A 26,544-nucleotide genomic window follows, 5' to 3' on the forward strand; every position below is an offset into this window, starting at 1 on the left:
TCCACTGTTACCAGTAACATTGTTTTTTTTTTTTTTTTCTTGCCAGAGTGATGTCGAACGAATACACTTTCTACCTTTACATGGCATCCTTCAGGTATTCTACAACAGACTGCAGTTTATTTTTTCTAGTCTTACACCATGTCTAACATGAGGCGGCTTCCAATTTTATACTAATGTTGCACGCCACTCCTCAGAATGCTTTCTTGCTCATCAATGTCACCTGCAGAACATAGCGTCCCACGCTGAACAAAATACTCGAGTACGCTGAAATACACTGGGGTCTGCCACCTGCTCCACGCAACAGGCAGACGGGAAATTGTGGGAAAAGTGGGAGCAAGGCAAGTGTGTGTGGGAGAGGAAGAAGGGGTCAGGGATTATTGGTTGGAAACTGGGACAAAAGGGGAAAGAGGCAGATACTGCTGAAGGGAAATAGGGTGGTGTGATGTTGTGATATAAAATATACATTTGGTCTTCATCCCTGCCTGCATAGTAAAAAAAATGAGAAAAACTCCGCATACTCTAAATAATCTGAGAGTCAGGGACAGCCTAACCTCCTCATAGGGATATATAGGGACGAGGGTCAAGGGTCAGGCTTTTAGACGACATTATGGAAGTGCTTAACATTTTCAACTTTGGTGTAGGGGCTAAGACTATCTTATTTCCTTGAATCTAAGAGTACGCTAATTGTTAAAAAAGAAAAAAAATATATACCTGTGAGTTTATAATAGCTGGGAAGGGGGCACAGTTACATCATTAAACAGATAGCAAGAGATCTGTTTCAGAATTATTAAAATAAGAAAAAAAAAAAACCCACTGCATCATCTACTAAAATTAACCCAAAATGAATCAATGATCTAAACCTAAGACTTAGGAGCGCCTGGGTGGCTCGGTCGGTTCAGCGTCCGACTTCAGCTCGGGTCATGATCTCATAGTCCGTGAGTTCGAGCCCCGCATTGGGCTCTGTGCTGACAGCTCACAGCCTGGAGCCTGTTTCAGATTCTGTGTCTCCCTCTCTCTGCCCCTTCCCCGCTCATGCTCTGTCTCTCTCTGTCTCTCAGAAATGAATAAACATTAAAAAAAAAATTGTTTAAAAAAATAAATAAATAAGCATAAGACTTAAAACTATAAAACTCTTAGAAAAAAACATAGGGAAAAAGCTTCATAACATCAAATTTGGCAATGATTTCTTAGATCTGACACCAAAAGCACTGCCAACAAAAGAAAAAATAGATTAACTGGACTATATCAAAATTAAAAACTGTGTATCAAAGGACATAATCAATAGACTGAAAAGGCAAACCACACAATGGGAGAAAATACTTGCAAATCATATGTCTGATAAGGGATTAATATTAAGAATACATAAAGAACTCCTATAACACCACAACGAAAAAAACAGACAAGCCAATTAAAATATGAACAAAGGACTTGAACTGCTATTTCTTTGAAGATATACAAATGGTCAAAAAGCACATTAAAAAATGTTCAACATCAATATGGAGGTTCCTCAAAAAATTAAAAATAGAACTAACCTATGACCCAGCAATTGCTCTACTAGGTATTCATCCAAAGGATACAGGAGTGATGATTCAAAGGGGCACGTGCACCTCAATGTTTACAGCAGCGCTTTCAACAATAGCCAAAGTATGGAAAGAGCCCAAATGTCCATTGACTGATGAATGGATAAAGAAGATGTGGTGTTTATAGACAGATAGATACATACATACTTATATACATATAATGGAATATTACCCGCCAATCAAAAAGAATGAAATCTTGCCATCTGCAAAAATATGGATGGAATTAGAGTGTATTATGCTAAGCAAAGTAAGTCAGAGAAAGACAAGTATATGATTTCACTCATATACTTGAGTATATCATTCAGAAAACAGATGAACATAAGGGAAGGGAAGCAAAAATAATATAAAAACAGGGTGGGGGACAAACCATAAAAGCCTCTTAAATACAGAGAAGACACCGAGGGTTCCTGGAGGGGTGTTGGGTGGGCAGATGGGCTAACAGGGTGATGGGCATTTAGCAGGGCACTTGTTGGGGTGAGCACTGGGTGTTCCAGGTAAGTGATGACTCACTAAATTCTATTCCTGAAATCGTTGTTACACTGTATGTTAACTAACTTGGATTTCAATTTTAAAAAAATGTTCAACATCATTAATCATTAGGCAAATGAAAATCAAAACCACAGTGAGACACCACCTCACACCCAGGAGGATGGCTACTATCAAAAAATCAGAAAAGAACAAGTGTTGGCAAGGATGCGGAGAAAAGTGGAACTTTATGCTCAACAGTCCGCAAGGTAGGAAGGTAAGATGATGCAGCCACTGTGGAGAACTGAATGGCGGTTCCTCATGAAATTTAAAATGGAATTTCTATACAATCCAGCAATCCCACTTCTGTGTATATATGCGAAGGAACTGAAAACAGAGACTCAGGCAGGAATCTGTAGACCCAGAGCAGCATTATCCACAACAGTCGAAAGGTGGAAGCAACCCAAATATCCGTCAGCGGACGAAGGGACAGACGAAATGTGGTATACACATACAACGGAATATTATTCAGCCTTTAAACAGAAGGCGACTCTGACATTGGCTACATGATGCGCCTTAAAAACACTGTGCTAACTTACAACAGGGCGAATACTGCAGGATTCCACTAATATGAGCTACTTGGAGTAGTCAAATTCATCGAGACAGAAAGCAGAAAGGGGGCCGGGGGCCAGGGGCCAGGGGCCCGGGTGGGAGAAGAAGCAGGGAGCTGTTTACTGGGTACAGAGTTTCGGTTTTGCCAGAGGAAGAGTGTTCTAGAGACGGATGGTAGTGATGGCAGCAAACAATAAGAATGTACTTCATACCATTGACTGGCACACTTAAGCACGGTTAAGATGGTAACTTTTTTTTTTTTTTTAATTAGAGAGAGAGAGCGTGTGCATGCACACGCATCCAAGGGCAGAGGGAAGAGAGAGAACGAGAGGGAGAGAATCTCAAACAGGCTCCCTGCCCAGCACGGAGCCCAACATGAGACTCGATTCCACGACGCTGGAATCACGACCTGAGCCAAAATCAAGAGTTGGACGCTTCACCAACTGAGCCGCCCGGGCGCCCCAAGATGGTAACTTTTATGCTGTTCTTACTACAACGAAAAATAAACCGCATCTTACAATGTTTAACGGAGAACGAGGATCATGCCTCCAGAAGCGCGGGGCCACCTGCAGATAATTTTCCACTTACTGGGAACAACCGGAAAGGGGGCAGGCTCAAGGCAGGAACCAATAAGCACCGAGGAGAGCGACAGTACCCTTCGATTCCTTGGACGGCACGGGTCCCAAACGCCGCCTGAGCCAGAACGAGGTCTGTGGGGAAACTCCATCAGACAGTTGATTCACGTTCAGTTTACCACGGCTAAAAACCCGGGAGTTTTTCCCACGACCTGCCACCGAGTCTGTACTCCTTCTCTACGTGTGCTACCAATTCGAAGGCCTATCGACAAGAAATGCCGCGTCAGCTTTGATGTTGTAGCTTGTCAAGGCAGTTCTGAATCTCAAATGATCACCTCTGGCCCTGCTTACCTCTGACAGCCGTGTGGCCCCTGCAAATCTAATACGCATGCTTGTCATTCCTCAATCGCAAGGAATTCACTGGCCACGCCATGCTCTGGTTCAGATAAAATACTCGTAGGTGTTAATAAGTCACTGATATATTACCCTTACTCTGCGAGTCCTCTCAGATACAGCCCACGGTGTTCCAAGGAAAAACAATCCTTTCCGAACACGTAGCACAATAAGAAATGGAGCATAAAGATGCAACCCTGTCATTCTTCTTACGGGCTTTGATGCCATTTATTTACAAAGCCTTGGGCTTTAGGGAATTAACTCCTTGTCCTTAAGGCTAGAAGTGCCCTTAAAATGAAATCATCTAGCCACTTGGTATCTTAATTAGTGGCAAGAAGAGGCAAGCCCTTTGTGAAAGTCAAGGCATCCTCCCGTTTCTTGCCTTCTGGCACTCCTTCTGTTCTCTATACGGCTTGCAAAATTATTTTAAATTCTTTCGAGACTGCGTCTGCAAGTCCCCTTAGCTCAATGCACATGTCTGCTTGTGTCTGAAACTTGAGTTAATTCAAAGCAACTTACTGCTTCTTTCCTGTTTCGAAGTGTAGTTTTGGACTCAATATTGTTTTCTTGCAACTCTCCTGTTCAAAATGGCTCTTACAGAAGAACGCCATATTTAAATAAGAATTGTCCCGTTTGGGGACATTACACTATCCTCCAAGCAGTGGCTCTTTGCTCTTCTTTTTGGCCCTTCTTTGCCCTTCCGACTGTCCTGTAAACAGGTAATAGTTTAAAAACCAACTTCATAATTGTGGTGAATTTTAGTCCGAGATTTAGCGTTTTGCTCTAAGTATTGCTCTGAGAGGCTCCTGGCGCTCTCTTGCGCTAACCCTTACCTCGGGGTTCAGATCCCCTGAGCAATCTAAGCTCAGCTCCTTTCCTGGTGATGCTGCTTCATCAGATACCTCCTGCTTTTCTCTCACGGGTCACGCCTAACCTCCCTATACGTTAAGTGCCAGCTCTATGCCAATTACCCCCACATCCCGCAGGGTCTATTTGATTCTGTATTTCAGAGTTGTGTCACTCACGGCCCCATGGACGCAGCCAAAAAAGAGCTGTCTTCCTTCCTCATATTTGGACCTCTTCCAGAATTCTCTGTTCATGGAGCCTCCGTCTTTGATTTCCCTCTCTCACCCCTGTTGTCCAACTGGCTTCAAATCCTTCCAGTTAAGTCTCCAATAGCTCCTGGAGTCTGCTTCTCCGAGCCCCCCAGGGCCAGGACCTTCGTTCTGGCTCTCACTATCACTTGACTACATATTTTCGGGGCTGAGCAAGGACACAAGTTCGAAGATGGAACCCAGGGAAGCTGTCTGCCAAAGGCTAATGAGGAAATGGGTTGGGGCAGAGCTGCCTGAGAGCCAGGAGGACTAGACTCAACTCCTGAGAGGAAGTGTGGCAGCAAAGCCCAGTGTAAACACCGCCAGTTAGGGGCGCCTGGGTGGCTCAGTCGGTTGAGCGTCCGACTTCAGCTCGGGTCATGATCTCACAGTCTGTGAGTTCGAACCCCACGTCGGGCTCTGTGCTGACAGCTCAGGGCCCGGGGCCTGTTTCAGATTCTGTGTCTCCCTCTCTCTCTGACCCTCCCCCATTCATGCTCTGTCTCTCTCTGTCTCAAAAATAAATAAACGTTAAAAAAAATTAAAACAAAAACAAAAACACCGCCAGTTAAAACTACTCAAGTCACAAACGGTGGTCTAGCAAATGAGCTGGGATCAAAATGTGTGTCGGCAAGAGGAATGCAGAAACTGGGAGCGAATTCTAGAAACAAAAACTTTCCAGTCTCTTTTTCTCGCTCCCCTTCCTCCTCCTCCCGTACTTACCACTGCCAGCACCTTGCCACGGTCTCAGACTTTTCCGAGACTCTACAGGCTTTTCCTTCTGGCTGGAATAACCTCGTCTTTAGTTTTGCCTTAGTTCCCCTGGGATTTGAAGGCCTTGAGGGCTAGAACGTTGTCTCACTCACTCCCGGCTGTTTCTCAGATGCTGAGGACAGTTCCTGGACTTGATAAAAACTCAATAACTACTTCTGACTGAAGGACCTGTGAGCGTCCTTAGCGTTCTCGACAAATACATTAAACGAGATGGAAAAGGGCTGCCGAAAACTGACGGGCAAACTGCCCCTTTTATGTATTTTTTCAAACCTGGCTCCTCCGGGACTCCCTGCACGAAGCCTCTCCCAGCGTCCCCAGCCAAGGTCCGGGGGCTCTCCCTCATGGGCCCCCGCTGGGCGTGTGGCTCTGCCCCAATATGCCTTGTGCCCTACGTCCCTACAAGATGGCCAGGGGCACAAGTTCCGAAGGAGGGATTTAGTCAGGTCTTCCCGGTCATTCCCAAACCCAAAAATGTGGAAATGTGGCCCCGCAGACCCGTCCTCCCCTTCCGTGGCTTATGCGTTTCCACGTTACTGGCTGGGTCTAACTTCTCTGAAGGTTAATGGAAAGACAGCTAATCGATCGCCAATATCTCAATTCTGTCATCTTAATAACCGAGACAGATTATGACGAAGGCCCGGTCAGACTGGTTATCCAGAAACTCCTCCGTTATTCTGCAGCTGACAATAACGGTGAGATGAAATCAAGTCCAAAAACCAGAAATGACCAAATCACGTTAGAAAAAGAGTCACAAATAAAGGTGGTTTGGAGCCTTTTCTCATTCCATTCATTCCTTCTAGTGCTTCTCAGGTGTTAGGCAAGATTCTAAGTGCCAAGGATCCAAAGATGACTGTAATTTGACACCTGCACTCAGGGAGGCACAGTCTCAGGGAGAAAGAAATCAGTGACTGACGGGGTATTTATATTCAAAGTTCTCAGAGAAGGAAAAGAAGATATTTCGCGAAGTACGTGTGGACAGTTCACTGCGCAACGTCGACAGTTACGCTTACGGCTAACTCATTACAGAGATCTCTCCTACTTCACCGATTTTCTTAATCTTGAAACTCATGCTTCGAATCCAACTACTGAAATCGAAACCTTTTCAGACCTACGGTGCAGGGCACGATGGGAAAAATGGGCAACGCGGTTCGGTTTTGACAAAACAAAGGAACAAACAGAGGCATAAAGGAAAGACGAAAGGAAGAGCGACAGCTTTTCTGAAGCGACACGGGTTGGAAGGCCTGTCGTACGGTAATCTTGTTTCCTCCTCCGGAAAACAGGGCCCAGGCACTTTCCTCAAGGGATGGTTGTGGAGGCAAGATAGGCTCTCACTTAGCCGATAAGAGAGAGCTTGTCAACACTGTGGTCCTAGTGGCTGGCAAAAATAAAAAAAATAAAACGAAGACTAAAAATAAAGTGGAAGGACTCTGGTACTGAGAGGGTGACAGTCCTGAGAGGTCCACGCGATGCAGGTCAGGAAAGCCGCCTCCCCCCTCCCCACCCCCCCAAGGACACGACGTAGCACTGTGCTCCCCTACCTGCCCCGTCTGATAATGTCTGGCAAACTGGCTAACCACTCGGTGGTCATTTGCAAAGTACTCCATCAGAATAGAAGGAACTTCAGCGAAGTCAGTGGGGCACCTGGTCCCTAAAATGGGGGGAAAAGAAAAAAAAAAGTTGGCAGGAATCAAATCAACATATTTATCTTTCTTTTTATGTACTCTTTTAAAACTTTTATGTGTACTTCTGATGAAGGTATGATAAGATTTAATTCATTAAATCAACATTTTACTTCTATAAAATTATTGTACATATTTGCAGAAAAGTTTATTATAATCCCATATATTTTCCTATATATCAAAAGTAAAACAAAATATTTGCACAGCTGGATAAAACACCTTGTAAAGCCATGGCTCACACCCTCTACAAACAAATCTGTCTTCAGCTCTGCTTGGCGATACAGGAGACACAAATTAAAACATTCTTACAATTAATGTACCATTTGTATTTAATTTGCTGAATTCCACCACCAAATGCTTTTATCCTTCACTTATTTGTTTGTTGGCTGGTTCTATTCCCTATGCTGTAATTTTCATCTCCATGATTTATTTATTTTCTAAAATTTTTTTCATGTTTATTTTTGACAGAGAGAGAGACAGAGAGAGAGAGAGAGAGAGAGAGAGACAGAGCATGAGCGGGGGAGGGGCAGAGAGAGAGGGAGACACAGAATCCGAAGCAGGCTCCAGGCCCCGAGCTGTCAGCACAGAGCCCGACGCCGGGCTCGAACTCACGGACTGCGAGATCACGACCTGAGCTGAAGTTGGACGCTCAACCGACTGAGCCACCCAGGAGCCCCAATGATTTATTTATTTTCTAACTGGAAGCTAATACCTCTAATCGTTTCTCCTATTTCGCCCATCCCCCCACGCCTTCCCCTCTGGCAACCACCAGTTTGTTCTCTATGTTGAAAAGTCTATTTGTTTTGGGGCGCCTGCGTGGCTCAGTCGGCTGAGCATCCGACTTCGGCTCAGGTCACGATCTCATGATTCGTGGGTCCGAGCCCCGCATCGGGCTCTGTGCTGACAGCCCGGAGCCTGGAGCCTGCTTCGGATTCTGTGTCTCCTTCTCTCTCTGCCCCTCCCCTGCTCACGCTTTGTCTCTGTTTCTCAAAAACAAATAAAGGTAAACAAATTGAAAAAGAAAAGTCTATTTGTTTTTTAGATTCCATATATAAGTGAAATCATCTGGTATCGGTCTTTCTGTGTCTGACTTATTTCACTTAGCACAACAGTCTCTAGTTCCAACCATGTCATTGCAAATGGCGAGTTCTCCTTCTTCATGTCTCAGTAATACTTCATTGTACACATATGTATATATATATATATATATATATATATATATATATATACCACTTCTTCTTTATCTATATGCTTCATTTGTTTTAAAAGTATTTTTTTAAACCACTGTTTGCTCCTTGTAACAAAGTCAATCCTCAGTGAGAAAAGCAATGTTTTAAACTTAAAATTACTTAAAGCAACAAATCCCGTAAGAACTTTTTGGTGACATTTTATGATGCCGTCCAGCTCATCTACAGTCTTTTCAAATATCTTCTCCTTCCCCCAAATACTGTATTTACAAAGTTAGCTAATAAACACTGAATGACAGCAATTTAGTAGGTGACCTATAGCTGACCATATAGGATAGTGAGCTTCTTAGAGATGAGACAACAAAGAGGAAAGTCTACACAGCATATCATCAAATATGGCCACATTACCAGCATGAAAGGCTGTCATTTTATATAGGGGGAAAGCATAGGAAAAATGAAAAGTACCTTATCATACTTTTTAAACAGGCTTTAATGTGTTTTCTAACTGATTTTGGAGACAAAGAGGCAACATTCTTCCACTTACTAACTCTGTGCTAGGTACTGAAGACACATGTATTTATTCACACACACACACACACACACACACACACACACACACACAGCCAAAAACTTAAATTCCAGGGGCGCCTGGATGGCTCCGTCAGTTGAGGGCCCAACTTTTGATTTCAGCTCAGGTCATGATCCCAGGGTTGTGGGATCGAGCCCCAAGTCAGGCTCCGTGCTGAGCGTGAGCCTGCTTAAGAGTCTCTCTCACTCCCTCCTTCTGCCCTCTCCCCGACCACCCATACTCTCTCTCAAAAAAAAAAGAGTGTCCAAAAACTTCAATTCCATATAGAACATGATAAAATGAAAAAGGTGCAAACTCAGAAGACACTGGCATGATCCTCGGTCACAACTGTTAGCAAGGGAGGAGAAAAATGTACGATGATCAGGTTGTGTAACAGCTGGAAGGGCCAGGTGAGGCAGCCTGCAGTAAACGACCAGCGGACAACGTTAAACGACCGGATTTTGTGAATGAGGAGCCTTTTTCCCCCCAGTCTAAATAAACGACATGCTTTCTTAAAGGATCGTTGTTGAACAGAAGTCCCCCCTTCGTGGCTCACCAGTGACGTGTTGGTAACGAGTACGTCCCAGCATAGAATGCATGGCATGTCCCATTTCATGGAAAAGATTTTCCATCATTGCAGGAGTTAATAAAGTTGGTAAGTTCCTTGAGGGATGGGGAAGATTCAGCATAAGAACTACGACTGGGAGCTGGTAGTCTCCGTCTTCCTTTAATCTGCCTCCACGGATTGTAAAATGGCAGTCCTTAATGAGATAGAAAACATAATTAGACGAGAAAGTATTAGGTAATCTGAATACAAAATCACACCAAGGCGTGTGAGTTCCAATTTTAGCTTAATTCTGTTCTCTTTAGTTACAGACACTTTTCCGAATGCTTCTTATTTTGCTAAAATTTTAAGTTTTCTAAAACACCAGTAATACCTTGAGCTTGTGTTGATTACTTCATTCATTCGCTCCAAACAGATCTATCGAGGCGACGCTATACCAGATGTTGGAAACACAGTCATCAGAGAGTTTAGATCCACACCCTCAACTGTCCACGGGCAGGTGGGAAGGGACGGACATTGAGCTACTACTTGGGGTGGGTGGTGCCATTAATGTTTACTGAGCGCCTTCCACGCGCGTCAGGCGGTGAACTAGGAGACACTTCTCACACCTGTTGTCTGTGTCGCTGAGAAGTGATGAACTCTAAACTGTCACAAAGCAAGGAATTTGGAGTAACTTCCTCTAACGGGCTGAGAGTCACAGGCACTGTATCACTTATTCTTCACAATAACCCCATGAGGCAGGCATCTCATTTTTCAGAGGAGGAAAAGGAAAGCGAAGTCACGTGCCCAAGGACACACAGCCAGGACCGCTGGGATCTGAATCTGTGTCACCTAGACTCCGGCCCCACCTTTGACACCTACATCAGATTTGCCTCCCTGAGCTTCTCTCCCCCCTGTCAAATCCCAGAGCAGCCCTCCCCCCAATCTCATATGCGCAGAGCTATTCAAATGCACTAGAAAGTGTGAACCGCTATTCAAATATAGGGCACCACGATCTCTGTTACAACTTAGAACCTCAAATCTTGACATTTCCCATCAAATTACCCGAAACTGCTGAGGCTAATTAACCGGCAAACCTGGAATGCGGCGAAAGGAAATGAACCTCGCGTTTTCTTTACAAGGCGTGACCTGGTGGCTGATAAGGTTTCCATGTGGGCATATCTTCTATAATTCTAAACTAAGACCCTTGTCAAGGCTGAAAAGTAGAAAAGAGCTAAGGCTCTAGTCAGGATGTCTGGGTTCAGGGGTGCCTGGGTCGCTCAGTCAGTTAAGCATCCGACTTTGGCTCAGGTCATGATCTCACAGTTTGTGAGTCTGAGCCCCTCGTCGGGCTCTGTGCTGATAGCTCAGAGCCTGGAGCCTGCCTCGGATTCTGTGTCCACCCCCGCCCCCCGTCTACCCCTCCCCCACCCATGCTCTGAGACTCTCTCTCAAAAATAAAATAAACATTAAAAAAGAAAGAAAGAAAAGAATGCCTAGGTTCAAATCCTAGCACTTCTAGCTGTGTGGCTCTGAGCAAGTAACTTAACCTCTCTGGCCTGTTTCCTCATAATGTCAGAGCTTAGTTCAAAAGGTTGAGATGAACATTTCAAAGACATCATGGCTGGGATACAGAAGGGCTCGTAAGATATCCGCTGTCATTACCACTGTCGTTATAACGGTAACCCAGATAAAAATGGCAGCCACAGGCGTATGTAATTATTTCCATAACCTTTATTACCTTTAAATTCCTCCCTAATTTCAAATCTATATACTCAGTAGCGGGGCGCCTGGGTGGCTCAGTCGGTTAAGCATCCGACTTCAGCTCAGGTCACGATCTCACGGTCCATGAGTTCGAGCCCCGCGTCGGGCTCTGGGCTGATGGCTCAGAGCCTGGAGCCTGCTTCCGATTCTGTGTCTCCCTCTCTCTCTGCCCCTCCCCCGTTCATGCTCTGTCTCTCTCTGTCTCAAAAATAAATAAAAACATTAAAAAAAAATTTTATATACTCAGTAGCTACCGTTAATGTCTTCTAAATGCTAGGGAAGTAAGTACAACACTGAAATGTGTTCTAAATGTTAGGGAAGGAGAAAGGTGAGATGCGGAGCGCACAGTGACACAAAAGAACTGTCAGTCCCTTCCAGAGAAATGAGTTTGTAAAAAAAGCATCACCTGATGTGGCTTGCCCGGTCGCTGAAAAAAATCACAGTAAATGTACCCCAACAATCCTTCGGATTCATGAACCACAGCCTGGAAAAAAAGTACATTTAGGGGTGAATCAGAAACTAACAGTGGAAAAACATCCCTAATAAGAATCCATATATAAAACCCCCATCGCTGTGACCACGTCCACTCGGTTACATCGCACATCCCGCATCATCTCAAACTAGATTCCGTTTTCTCCTCCTCTCTCGGAGGATTTTGATCTGGGGATTCTGTCAGGAGAGGACACCTCCTTGTTCGAGCCCTTCATCCAGACCGCCAGCGCCCTACGCCACGGCCACCAAACCCTGCTCCTCAGACTGCCCACAACCTCCCCATACACTTGGGGGTAAGCTCTGGCTGGACAGCGTTAGACCTCCATCTCACGGTGCGCATTTATGCCCCCAAACGTTAGCCCCTGAATCCAGACACGACAAAAGCTGGCTCCTGGCTTCAGCTGAAGACCAGTCATGTCATTTATGCCCTCCAACTGGGCCTACGAAAGGCGCACGGCCTGTGCAGAACTCGACAGCTGGCCTCCGGCTCGCCTCGGCCGCCTTGTCACAGCTTGAGGGTTCTGCCCCGGGGAACCTCGGCTTTACGCCTCCCGACCGTCTCCTTGCATTTTGTCCTTTCACTCCCGTTACCAGTTTTTCTTTTACTCGACCTGCGCACTTGACCGGCCTCCGCCACTCTGTGAAGGACGCACTCCACAAACAGGTGGTTCGGGGCGGTGATGAGCGTGCTCCTCCCCGACCCTTTGGCTTCCGCCACCGCGCCTATCTCCCGGAAGGCAGCCGGGAGCCCCTGAGGTGGCGTCCTTCTCTCCACATACAGGGAAGGGAGCAAGGGTGGGACGCACACAGGCAGGAAGTCAAACGGCCTAACAACACAGAGCCTTTCTGACAGACAGATAAGTCCATACCGCCTCGTAATCTTAAGAAGAGGAAAAAATAAACATACTCACGTCTCAAATACAGGGGGCCCTAACTGGAGAAGGGTGGACGCCGGGCTCGAAGTTATTATCAAAGAAGTCAAACCAGAGCACGGGAGAAAAATCAATATATTGTGCAAATTATATATATATATATATATATATAATTGCTCCCACAAGATGGGAAGGGGGTTGGGGAGAAAAGTACAAGTGACAGAGGCCGTGGATCCTGGAATTAACCGAACGCGACACCGAGCAGTGCGGGAACGTGGCAAGTAATGACAAATGTCCCCTGAACCAGAATCTGTCAACATACGAAGGCTCAACGTTCCAACAAGTCCCTACGCTTCGCAGCTCTGTGTCTATCGATCCGAGGCAACAACCGATTTTAGAGAAAACTGGTGCTGTGGGCAGTGTCCCAAGTCAGAAGTGGTGACCTGGATTCTCTGCTGAAACGGAAACAAGGGCAGACAGGCTCCGCGAGGGCACGGCTCGCCTGGACGAGAAACTGCCAGAAGCTCCCTACCAGGCCTGAGAGGCACGCGGGGCGACCCCACGCGGACCGCACGCTTACCAGTTTGCGGACGCCCTCGCACCACACCTCTCCTTTCGCGGGCTGCTCGGCATACAACGTAGTCCCTAACAGTCTGCCAAACAAAGTGTTGAGGCCTTCCATGCACGCTCCAAGGGAGAAAAATGGACAATACAAACTGGGCTCGATGTTGTACCTGAAAGAAAGAAAAGAGGTTCAATGGTATTTTTGTTTACTGCAGTTTCTGAGGGTAAATCCAGGGAACTCTCCATGTAAAACCTAGGATCATGGCAGCTAGAAAAATGGGATTGAAAACAGAAAGGTAGATATATATATGTGTGTGTATACACACACACACACACACACACACACACACACACACACACATTTTTTAATTTGAGAGAAAAAGGGTGCAAGCAGGGGATGGGGGGGGTGGAGAGAGAGAGAGAGAGAGAGAGAATGAATCCCACACAGGCTCACGCTCGGCATGGAGCCCAACGCGGGACCTGATCCCATGACTCTGGGATCATGACCTGAACTGAAATCAAGAGTTGGACACTCAACCAACCGAGCCACCAAGGCTCCCTCAGAAAGGTATATTTCTATATCTTTTGAGGGATTTTCAGAAGAAAGGCAGTCCAGTTATTCTTAGTAGTAAAAGTAGTAAGTGGTAATTCTTAGCATTAAGAATAATTTTAGGAGTGCCCGGGTGGCTCAGTCGGTTAAGCTTCCGACTTCGGCTCAGGTCATGATCTCGCACTCCGTGGGTCCGAGCCCCACATCGGGCTCTGTGCCGACAGCTCAGAGCCTGGAGCCTGTTTCGGATTCTGTGTCTCCCTCTCTCTGCCCCTCCCCCGCTCACACTCTTGTCTCTCTCTCTCTCTCTCTCTCTCTCTCTCAAAAATAAGCATTAAAAAAAGAGCAATTGGGGCGCCTGGGTGGCGCAGTCGGTTAAGCGTCCGACTTCAGCCAGGTCACGATCTCGTGGTCCGTGAGTTCGAGCCCCGCGTCGGGCTCTGGGCTGATGGCTCAGAGCCTGGAGCCTGTTTCCAATTCTGTGTCTCCCTCTCTCTCTGCCCCTCCCCCGTTCATGCTCTGTCTCTGTCCCAAAAATAAAAAAAAATAAAAAAAGAGTAATTTTAGTAATGAGCAATTAAGGTAGACACACCATTCTGCAATCTTCATCCCTTTCAGGTTATTTACTTTCACTGACTTAACTAAGCAATCTATCTCAATTACCCACATTATACACATTCCTTTATGTACACCTACAGACAAATCTGACCAGTCTGACCTATAAGGGTAAAGTTCCCGTTACGAAATATGGCATATTCTAAAAATTTGTGACTTATATCGAATAAATAGCAAACAAACCCAAGACCTGAGGCATACTGAATGAATTTAAATTTCACCGCTAGTAGAATATTTGTTAGTGGAAAAAAACCTCTGTAACATATATAATCAGATCTTAATTTGTCTCTTTTGCTATTATACACCTTAAACGAAGCACAATATACTGGCAAGCACAGTTATTATTTTTCACTCGAAAATGACTTTTTATGTCCCCTTCCAACATAAAGCAAAGCACACCAGGATACGTGATGCAAATGTCCATTTCTGAGTCATTCAGCCAGGCCAAACTTTACGACCACAGCTAGAAAGAATGGTCCAGAATAAGAAGAGGTGCTTGTTCTGTGTCCCCTCCGTGGAGTTAACAAAATGTGTACTTATGGTGACAGAAGGTAGCTGGAGTTGTGATGAGCATAGCATAACTTGTCAAATCACTATGCTGTGCCCCGAAACTACCCGAGTTCTTGCGTGTCAACTGCACTTCAATAAAAAATAATTAAAATAAAAACATATATATACACAAACTTACATGGAAAACAGACGCAAATTTACGCTTACTACTAAATGGGGCTTGGATTTAGTGAGCAAGTGTAAATTATACCACAAGAGAGATTTGGGCTTCAGAAATCCACAAATATACAACGTAGTTCCTGATCGATTTTTCATAAAAATAGACTCTCGCTGGTGAAAGGTACGTCGGCAGCCTAGTGCCCTCGCTCACTGATTCACACGCTTGTGCAGGCTGCCGAGACAGCTGCTGGATGCTGGAGGTAAGGAATGGGGGGCGGGGGGGTGCCTGTAAGGAGCTCACTGTGAAGGAGGCAGACAGGTGGAGGGACCACCCTGGTCTTCCCGGCCTGGAGCAGCACAGAGTAGGTGCTAGAGGTACTGCGGGAGGGCTGAGTGAACGACCCAGACAGTGGGACAGCAAGAGGGGTGATGACTTCACTTGTGGAGGGCAGCGTAGAGACAGGAAGGGGTCGCAGAAAGGAATTCAGAAACGGGAGTCTGCTGGCTGGGGTGCGGGTGGGGATTAAGGGCAGGGTCGACTAATAAAGAAATTCCAGGGAGAAGCCACAGTATGAAGTCATGAAACAACCTGGTAACTTCTACGCCAGGTGGCTAATCAGGAGCCAGTTCAGGATGCTGGGGATAAACGGGAAGAGAGAGGGAGGCACACGTGGGCAGGGTCCAGAGAACTGAGGGCCTCACGCGTAAACCTGAACGGTTGGGATCTTACGTTGTACGCACAGGGTCCCTCAACCTTTTATCACGTACCCCAATCGCTAAAAGAAGTTCTGAGTATTCAACCTTGATATATGTATATTTGTAAATCACACGTGCGTGCTATTGTTCTACTATATTCCAAGACAAAAAAAGATCCATTCTTACAAGCTGAAATAAAGAAAAATAAATCTAAACAGAATTTCTAGTGCTGTATGTCCATACTCTCAGTGAACTGTTTACAGATTGGGAAACGGGAGACTGCCTCTGCAGGCAACAGAGAGGCAATGCGATGCTTTCTGGAACACTGCAAGGTGGACACCGTGGCGGGAGGAATGCAGGAGCGGCAGAGAGAAAAGACGGTAAACTAGGGTCCGAATATAAGCAAAAGCGGTGGGGCAAGGATGAAGAGGCAGTTTTCAATTTGTTTTTGTTGGGCGATGAAAATATTCGGGGCTGTGTGAGCGAGAAAGGAAGGTCTAGAATGACACACGGGGTGCTGGCGTGAGGAAATGCATGGATGGGATGGCAGGGTCACGAATCAGAGCACCAGGCACAAAGAAAGAAAGAAGGGAGCGTGGGTAGGTTTGTGGGAGAAGAGAGGAGGGCGGGGTGCAGTCGGGGGAGAAGGATGATGGATTCGCGGAGAGCAAATTCAATTCTGGAGACACTGACTGTGAAGTGCCCGTAAGATGTCAGATGCTCAGGATGTTGAAACTGAGACTTGCTCGGGTGTCAGAGCTGTGGGAGAGGAGCAGTCACTGGGGAAGGGGCCCAGCAGCGGATCTTCCAGATGAAGAGACGCAAAGGAAGACAGAGAAGAAAAGTCAGAGCTGTCAGGACACTGAAGGAAGGGACAGCATGGAAACAGGGGAGAAAATGTGTTGTAAAAGCAGGAAATAATGGAGGTTTCCGGTGTCTGGTCCGGCACGTAAGGAGCCCGGAAGGCATCGCTCCATCCGAAAGACAAGAAAAATGCTCAACCAACAAAACATCAACAACTCTTCTTGTGTCCAGCAGAGAATTGAGGTCACAGAACAAACTGCCGCCCCCCAAATTATAAAGATGCTTGTCTGCTACAGAGAATCACAGTTCAGAGAACTCTCCAGTATATATAGACTAGCACCGAGGAGGAAAATTTAAACTACAATTGACAAATTGCTGGAGGCTCAGTGTGGACAAATTGGAGAATTCAAAACTCTAGGGAGGCTCAGTTTAAGGGAGGATCCCCACACTTTTATGAGTTTTTACCTCTGGGAGCCCTACCAGGTTCTCACAAGATGGAGAAAAATTCTCCCAATCCTTCCAGCAGGGGGGAGTAAAAAATTGGCATTTTGAAATACACCAGGGCACTGTGTTATTCTTAATAAGGCTGGCCTCAAAAGAAACGATCTTACCAGAGCCTAACTTACCTAGAAGAAAAGAGATATCCAACCCAATCCCCCTGTCTCATGAAAGCAGAAAAGGGGAACTGAGAAGCACTTGTGAAAGTCAGAACCCAGGGGCACAGGCTCCATAACAGACTGAGACCCGATCACAGGACTACAGAAGGCATCCGCTCCCCCACACCCTCACCACCAGGTCAAGTGGGGATCCTGCAAAATAACAGGAGAATACAACTGAAAAACTGCACATCTCACACCTTATTAAGTAGAAGTCTCCAGGGAAACCCAAACACAACATGGGAGACAGAAAAGGAAACAAAGAAAAGAAAACGTTTGGCCTCTGCTACCGCAGCCACTATAAATGCAAACAAAGCCTAACTAACTCGTAGCCAGCGAGTAAATCATACCCAACTTTCTGCAAACAATTTCAAGTCACGATCAAAGACGAAGGCTACAGCCTGAAGAAACAGAACAAACGTTCAGGTACATTGGAGACGTCAGAATAACCAGATTGAGAATTCAGAACGGCGATGACTGACATGCCAAGGGGTCGAGGGAAATACACAAGATTCATGGGTCGTGTAAACAGCCAGAGGGAAGCCCTAAAAAAGAATCAAGAGGAGGGGCGCCTGGGCGGCTCCGTCGGTTGGGCGGCCGACTTCGGCTCAGGTCATGATCTCGCGGTCCGTGAGTTCGAGCCTCGCGTTGGGCTCTGTGCTGACAGCTCGGGGCCTGGTTTGTAACTCTAAATCTTTGAGTTTCTACATAATTGAGGAGACTAATGCAGTTGAAAGAATTGTTGGTTTATGTTGTTGGGCACACATGTGTAAAGATGTAATTCTGTGACATCAACCACTGAAGGGAGTAGGGACAGACCTGTGCAGGACACTTTTCGTATGTTATTGAAGTTAAACTGCTATAAGTTAAAATTAAAGTGTTGTAATTTTAGGATGTTAAATATAATCCCCATGGCAACCATAAGGAAAATATAGAATATACACAAAAGAAAATTACAAAGGAATATAGACATTTCATTACAAAAAAATCAACTGAACACAAAAAAGACAGAAATGAAGAAAATGAAGAAATAAAAGTCTATAAGCGACAGAGAAAACAAATAGCACAATGACAGAAATAAGTCCTTTCTGATCAGTACTTGAAATGTAAATTGATTAAACTCTCCAATCAGAAGACAGAGATTGGCAGAATGGATAAAAACCCATGATCCAACTAAATGCTGTCTGTAAGAGACTCACTTGAGATTCAAAGACGAATGGGTTGAAAGTAAAAGGACAGAAACACATATCCATGCAAATAGTAACCAAAAGGGAACAGAAGTGGTTATGCTAATATGAGACTAAATAGACTTTAGATCCAAAGATATTGGAAGAGAAAGGAAGGCACAATGCGTCAAAGGTTCAACAGAGCAAGAAGATACAACAATTAAAAACATGTACACAATGACAGGCCATCAAAATATATGAGGCAGAAATGGAGAGAGCTGCAGGGAGAAACAGACAGTTCTACAATAACAGAGACTTCAAAACCCCACTTACAATAATGGACACAACAAGACAGAAAACAAATAAGGAAACAGAAGACTTAACACCATAAACCAACTAGATCTAATAGTTATAATCAGAACACTCCATCCAATAACAGCAGCACATTCTTCCTACATGCACATGGGACATTTTTACAGGACGGACCATATGTTAGGCCACAAATTAAATCACAATAGATTTTAAAAGACAGATATCATACAGAGCATCTTCTCAGGCCACAACAAGATGATGTGAGAAAACATGAAAAACTAAAACAATCACAAACTGTGGAAATTAAACAACAAACTTTTAAACAACCAATGGAGAAAGAAGAAATAGCAAAGAAAATTAGAAAATACCTAGAGATAAATGAAAATAAAAACACAACATACCAAAACTTATGTGAGATGTCAAAAGTGGTTCTAAGGAGGAGATTTATAGCTATAAATGCTTACATTTAAAAGAGAGAGAGAGATCTCAAATCAGCAACATAAATTTACAACTTAAGGAATTAGAAAAAAGAAAAACTAATCCCAAAGCTAGCAGAAGGAAAGAAATAAAGATTAGAGATAAATGAAATAGAGAACAGAAAAACAGAAAAAAAAAATCAATGAAACCAAAAGCTGTTCTTTGAAAAGATCAACAAAATTGATAGCCTTTAGCTAGGTGGACTAAGGAAAAAAGAGAGAAGACTCAAATTACTAAAATCAGATACGAAAGTGGGGGCATTCCTGCCAATTCTACAGAAATAAAATTATGAGAGCACTATGGACAATTATACACCAAAAAAACTGGATATTCCTAGAAACACAAAAGTTACCAGACTAAATCATGAAGAAATCAATAAACTGAACAGACCTATAAACAGTAAGGAGATTGAATCAGAAATCACAAATCTTTTAATAAAGAACCCTGGACCAGATGGTTTCACTAATGAGTTTTCAAGAACTAACACCAGGGGCACCTGGGTGGCTCAGTTGGTTAAGCATCCAGCTTCAGCTCAGGTCATGATCTTGTAGTTGTGAGTTTGAGCCCCACATTGGGCTCTGTGCTGACAGCTCAGAGCCTCGAGTCTGCTTCAGATCCTGTGTCTCCCTGTCTCTTCGTACCCCTCCCCCTCTCATGCTCTCTCAAAAACGAATAAACATTAAAAAATTTTTTAAATAAATAATAAAGAACTAACAATCCTCTAAACCTTTTCCAAAAATTAAAAAAGGAGTACTACCTAACATTCTATGTTAGAGAGCATTACCCTGATACTAAAGCCAAAGACATTATAAGAAAATTATAGGCCAATATCCTTGAGGATCATCAATGCAAAAATCCTCAACAAAATATCAGCAAACCAGATTCAACAGTAAACTAAAAGGACCATACACCACAACCCAGTGGGATTAATCCTGGAATGCAAGGATAGTTCAACATATGAAAATCAATTGATGTAATATGCCACATCAATAAAATGGAGGGAAAAAACCTGTGTGATCATCCCAATTGATGCAGAAATTGATGATGACAAAATTCAACACCCTTTCATGATAAAAACACTAAACATATTAGGAATATAAGAAAACTACCTCCATGTAATAAAAGCCAAATATAAAAAACCCACAGCAAACATCATACTCAATGGCAAAAACCTGAAAGCTTTTCCTCTAAAATCAGGAACAAGACAAGGTTGCCTGCTTTCATCACTTCTATTCAATGCAGTACTGGAAATTCTAGACAGAGTAATTAGGCAAGAAAAAAAAATAGAAGCCATCTAAATTGGAAAGGAAGAAGTAAAATTATCTTTTTGCAGATGATACAATCCTATATGTAGGAACTAACTAGTAGTATTATTTACAAGAAGTAATAAATTCAGCAAAGTAGCAAGAAAACAAAGTCAACACAAAAAGAAATCAGCTACATTTCTATACATGATGAACAATGTGAGGATGAAATTATAAAACAACTCCATTTACAATAGCATCAAAAAGAATAAAATACTTGGGAATTAATCAAGGAAGGACTTGTACAGTGAAAACTACAAAATACTGCTGAAAAAAAATTAAGGAAGACATAAATAAATGGAAATACATCCCATGTTCATGGATTATAAGACTTAATACTGTGAAAGTGTCAGTATTACCCAAGGCAATCTACAGATTCAGTGGGATCCCTATCAACATCCCAATGGCTTTTTTTGTGGAAATGGAAAATCTCATCCTAAAATTCACATGAAATCCAAGAGATTCCCAAACAGCCAAAACAATCTTGAAAAAGAACAGAACTAGAGAACTCACACTTCCTGGTTTTAAACCTACTACAAAAGTAACACAATGGACACAGTGTAGCACTGGCCTAATGGCAAACATACACCCTTGCATATACAGTCAAATGATTTTCAACAAGGGGGCCAAGACCATTCGGTCTTTTCAACAAACCGTGATGGGAAAACAGGATATCCACATACAAAAGAAGGAAGGTGGACTGTTACCTAACACCATATACAAAAATTAACTCAAAATGGATCAAGGACCCAAACGTAAGACCTAAAACAAAACTCTCAGGAGAAAACATAAGATAAAAGCCTCATGATGCTGGATTTGGCAATGGTTTCTTTTTTTTTTTTTTTTTAATCTTTATTTATTTTTGAGAGAGAGACAGGACATGAGCAGGGGAGGGGCAGAGAGAGAGGGAGACACAGAGTCCGAAGCAGGCTCCAGGCTCTGAGCAAGCTGTCAGCACAGAGCCCAATGTGGGGCTCAAACCCATGAACCGTGAGATCATGACCTGAGCCGAAGTCAGACACAAATGACTGAGCCACCCAGGCACCGCTGGCAATGGTTTTTAGATATGAAACTAAAGTCAAAGGCAACAAAGGAAAAAATAGACAAGCTGGGCTTCACCAAAATTTTCACAATCTCTACATCAAGAGACACTATCCACAGAGGAAAAAGGCAACCCACAGACTGTGAGAAAATATTTGCCAATATTTGCGAATAAAGGATTAATATCCAGAATATAAAGAACTAAAACTCAACCCAATTCAAAAATGGGCAAAGGACTTGAACTGAAATTTCTCCAAAGACATACAAATGACTCATAAGCACATGAAAAGACACTTAACATCAACATCTGCCTCAACATTTGCAACAAATGCAAATCAAAACTGCAGTGAGAAACTACCTCACACTCATTAAAACAGTCACTATGCAAAAAACAAAAAACAAAAACAAAAACAAACAAAAACCAGAAAACAGTGATGTTGGTGAGGATGTGTTAAAACTGCAACACTTGCACACGGTTGGTGAGAATGTAAAATGGCACAGCCACTGTGGAAAATAGTATGGCTCCTCAAAAAATTAAAAATAAAATTACCATATGATCCAACAATTTCATCTCTTGACATGCAACCAAAAGGAACTGAAAGCAGGGTCTCTAAGAGATATTTGTACATGCGTGTTCACAATATTACTCATAAAAACTAAAACATGGAAGCAACCCAAGTGTCTGTCTACCACTGAGATAAGTCAAATGCGATGTACACACACACACACACACACACACACACACACACACACACACAGAGAGAGAAATATTACTTGGCCTGAAAAAAGAAAAGGATTCTGCGATGTGCCATAACATGGGATGAACCTGGAGAACTGAAATAAGCCAGTCACAAAAAGACAAATGTTGTCTGATTCCACTTGTATAAGGTACTTAGGGTCATCAAAATCATAGAGACAGAAAGGAGGATGGCCGTTGCCAGGGGCTGGGGGAAGAGGAGAATGCGGAGTCAGTGTTTAATAGGCACAGGGTTCCCGAGGTACCACAGGAAAAGAGTGAGGGGATGGATGGTGTTGTGCAACAGTGTGAATGTGCTTAATACCTCTGAACTGTACACGTAAATATGGCCATGACAGTGAGTTTTCTATTACGTGCGTTTTAACTTCATAAAAAAAGGGAAAAGGGAAAAAAGTAAATAAAAGAGAATAAAATAATCTAAACCTGAAAATTAAACCTTGTTAGCTTATAATAAACATGTACATTATCTGATTAGGTGTGTAGAAAAGAAACACAGCAAAGCTAACAACAACACAGGCTGTCAATAACCTGAAAATACTTCCTGACTTACCCATAAGTGGTATTCAGGTAAAATTCAGGAAGACAATTTAGCTTGGAGAGAAAAATCTCAGTATAGATTATGTTTATATAATACTCTACAGACAACTCCACTTCTGTATAAATTATTATGAATGCTAAAAACCGAATGGTTTTAATCCGAAATGAGTCAGAAAAAAATGTATTACAAAGTCATAGAAACTCCCTGTTTAAAAAGAAAAATCTCAAATAATATCCCCTGGCTCACTGTGCCCACCATCCAGGGGGCACAGTAACCATCTCTTGTGTATCCTGATTTTATTTGTGTAGACATGTTTACACACGTACGAGAGTACACACGTATACAGGACAACAGGTATACATACAAACACGAAGCACATACGTATATAATGCAAATAGACTCATACCATTCATGCTATTCTGCAATGGACTTGTTTAACAAAAACAGGATGTGAGACACTGTCCCTTTCGGTACACAAGGCTCCGTCTGGGTCTCTCTCGGGGGCCATCCATGACAAGCGTCTGCCGGGCCTCCTCTGGGCCGCCACCTGCTCTGATGTGCGCGGATGGGGAGGCAAGGCCAATGCTTCACCTTTTAAAGGGAGCGTCCTTTCCCTGACGTTGTTTGGAATGGCTCACACATTCCAAGAAGCCAGACTCAACCCTGTTTTAATTGATTTTGACTTCCCTACGGGAAACACACCCACGTGACCCTCCCTGCACTGCTCTGCCTCTGCTTCTCCCGAGCGAGTCGGCCTGCTGTTGGTTCATCTCTGCTACGGATGGTCCTTCGGCGAACAGCCTTGTCACATCGGGCAGGCCTACCTGCGGGACCCGTCACAGAAGTGACCTTGTTGCGAAGAGCACGAGATGCTGGAAAAAGGTTCTTCAGGAATTTAATTTTATTTATTTTATTTCAGTTTGAGATTTTAAGTCTTTACACGGGATTACAGATCATCCTCCAAAACACAGCCTGTATTAATGTACATTCCTATCAATTGTGTATAAGAATGGGCAGTGTCCTCCCTCTTGCTAATGTAACTGTTGTGTTCATTTTAATACTTTCTTTGGCTTCGTGGGCAGCATCTTCTTTTTCTTTCTGGTCACTTGGTGTTAACAATCTATGTTTCCTCCTCTGGTGGTTATCTCTCTCACTTTTAAAAACGCTTAAGCATCAGGCGCCTGAGTGGCTCAGTCAGTTAAGCATCTGACTTCGGCTCAGGTCAAGACCTCCTGGTTGGTGGGTTCGAGCCCCGCGTCGGGCTCTGTGCTGACGGCTCGGAGCCTGCTTTGACTTCTGTGTCTCCCTCTCTCTCTGCCCCTCCCCCACTCACGCTCTGTCTCTGTCTTTCAAAAATAAACAAATGTTAAAAAAAATTTTTTTTAAACACGTAAGCATTTATTTGTTCGTTCATCAACTGGAAATAATACCTACTATCACCCATGATTCCTGCTATCACATCATCCCATTTCCTATTTCACCCTCCCGATCTGTTCTCTTACTGTATATAGACGTAGGTGTAGCTATATTGATGGTCTTTTTGTTAATTTTACCGGGTGCCAGAAAGGGGGGGTGGAGCTAAAGGCCTTTATTTTGCACCACGTACTGGGTGTCTCTAAGAATGCATGCAGTGTGGGAGGAGCCACGGTTAGCAGCCCGGAGGAGGAGAGAAATAAGCAACGCTGTGTTGTAGGAACACTATTCTGGCAGGAATAAACAGGACGGAGTCTAGAATACAAAGATTCATTATGAGAGATCAGAGGAGATTCAATACGGCGAGTAAGTCCATTTCCCCCTCGATGTAATCTACAAAACCAAAACTTATCCCTAAGTCACAACGATGATGATGATGATGGTGATGGTGATGATGGTGATGGTGATGATGGTGATAGCAACTGTCACTGTGTCACTGGACTAATAAGCCCATCAGAGTATATGTACCTCATTTAAGAGCAAAAACAATCCTGCAGGCAATATGATTACCCCCACGTGACATGATTTACATGAAGCCTTATGGGAAGGGAAGTCATCTCCCCGAAGTTCCATGCAGTAAGGAGAAGGGCTGAGGGTTTCTTTCTAACGGGATGACAATGCTATGGGAGTCGAGAGAAAACGGTTCTGCTTGGTACCTTGGTACCGAAGTCCGTTCCCCAAGGACTTGTTACGAGTTCAAGTAGTAAAGGGAGACTGAAACCACATGAAGACATAAAGATCTCAATTAAGGTAAATGCATGAGAAGTTACAAAAGCTAGTATTATTGTAACAATGGTTTGTAACTGTATTTTCTGTTTTCTACAGGACCTAAGAGACCAACCAATACATTTAAATTTAAAAAAAAAAATCATTAATGTAAAATCTAATATTACTGTAACTTTGGTTTGTAACTCTAAATCTTTGAGTTTCTACATAATTGAGGAGCGCCATCCCCGACTGAGCCAGCCGGGGGCCCTGGAAGTATTTGTATTTTGAGACGGGGATATCTTAGCGCCTCAGCAAGCACAGGGAAAGAAGTTAAGAGAAACAAAGAGATTGATGATATACAAAAAGTTAGGGTAAGCATCCCTTTTTCTTCGTTTTATATGTAACAACATGTAATTACTATTGTATCAATCCCTGAGATGCTTTACAATTCGCAGAGCGCTTTCGCATCAAGAGTCTCCCACACTCCTTACATAATTCTGTGAGCCACGCAGCTTGTTTTACTTGAGGAAACGGAGGCCCAGAGAGGCCTGTCACGGCACCAGGCGGTCTAGGAGAGAGAGCCCTCAAGTTGCAATCCTGGCTCTCTCTCTCTCCCTGGTGCTGTGCTTCGAGCAAGGTACTTGGCTTCTGGAGGGGCCTCGATTTGCTAACGAGGGAAACGGAGACGACGCTTCCCGGCTCCCCTGATGGCCAGACCAGGCCTGCGAAGACGCTGGCACGGTGCCCACCGCACGGACTACGGCAGCACTGGCGGGAAGGTGGAGGCGGTGCAGTGAGCACTCACGAGTCACCTACTACGTGCCTGATAACTCCCCGAGGGGGGAAGGGCCTGGCACCGTCGGTTCACAGAGCAGGATCCCCAGGTGAGAAGGGGCGTAAGGGCCGGGAACAAAGACAGGCCGTGGCTGATTCTGCCCGCCACGGGGGACAGGATGCCGCCGTGAGGGTCAGGGAGAAGTTCCAAAAGGAGGTGGCCTCCGGGGCAGGGGTCGAAGGACGAGCTCCCGGGGAGGGCGAAGGGCATTCCTGGAGAAGGCGGAGCACCAGCCAAGGCTCACGGGTACCGACGGCCCACGAGCAGAGGCTGCCCACGGCCGACCCGGCCACCTGCCACAGCCGGAGGTCCCGCCACCTGCGTGCTGCCCCCCGCCCTCCGTGACTCCCGCAAGCGAGGGGCGATTCCTGCCCGAAGAGCAGCCACGACAGGAAAAGGTCCAGCGAGGCGGGGAGAGACTCGAAAGGCCCGAAGGGACGTCCAGCGGCCACGAGCCCGGCCTGACGCACCGGCCCTACGACACACCGGTCCTGGGGCAGCAGGCCGCCCCGCGGGACCCCGCCTTTTCTGCTCTCGGCTGGCACCTGCCACACGGCATGAAATGACACGTAGGCCACTGAACCCCTCGAGGACCTGAGGCCAGAGGCCGGCCAAGCCACGGCCTGCGGCCACGGTACCGGGGCGGCCACTTTGCTTCCGAACACCTGCTCGGGGCACCGCCGGGCACAACTTTCCTATCCGCACAGACACTACGTGTCAGAAACGCCTCCTCCACCATCTAGAGACCGCAAAACGGCAGAGAGGTACTGCGGGACAGGG

At 44.7% G+C, this 26,544-nt stretch overlaps 1 protein-coding gene across 4 annotated transcripts in view; it reads right to left on the bottom strand.

Moving 5' to 3' along the window:
• MIPEP (mitochondrial intermediate peptidase) overlaps positions 1-26,544 on the bottom strand; it is a 159,742-nt gene that overhangs the window by 94,576 nt on the left and 38,622 nt on the right. For all 4 annotated transcript variants that reach the window (XM_047868804.1, XM_047868678.1, XM_047868685.1 and 1 more), the window contains exons 11-14: positions 13,180-13,333; positions 11,642-11,719; positions 9,484-9,688; positions 7,032-7,141 (exon numbers count right to left, since the gene is read on the bottom strand). In XM_047868804.1, coding sequence (XP_047724760.1) covers positions 7,032-7,141; positions 9,484-9,688; positions 11,642-11,719; positions 13,180-13,333 — 547 coding nt within the window. The remainder of the gene's footprint in view (positions 1-7,031; positions 7,142-9,483; positions 9,689-11,641; positions 11,720-13,179; positions 13,334-26,544) is intronic.

The sequence above is a fragment of the Prionailurus viverrinus genome, chromosome A1 (assembly GCF_022837055.1).
Source record: "Prionailurus viverrinus isolate Anna chromosome A1, UM_Priviv_1.0, whole genome shotgun sequence".
Taxonomy (NCBI): domain Eukaryota; kingdom Metazoa; phylum Chordata; class Mammalia; order Carnivora; family Felidae; genus Prionailurus; species Prionailurus viverrinus.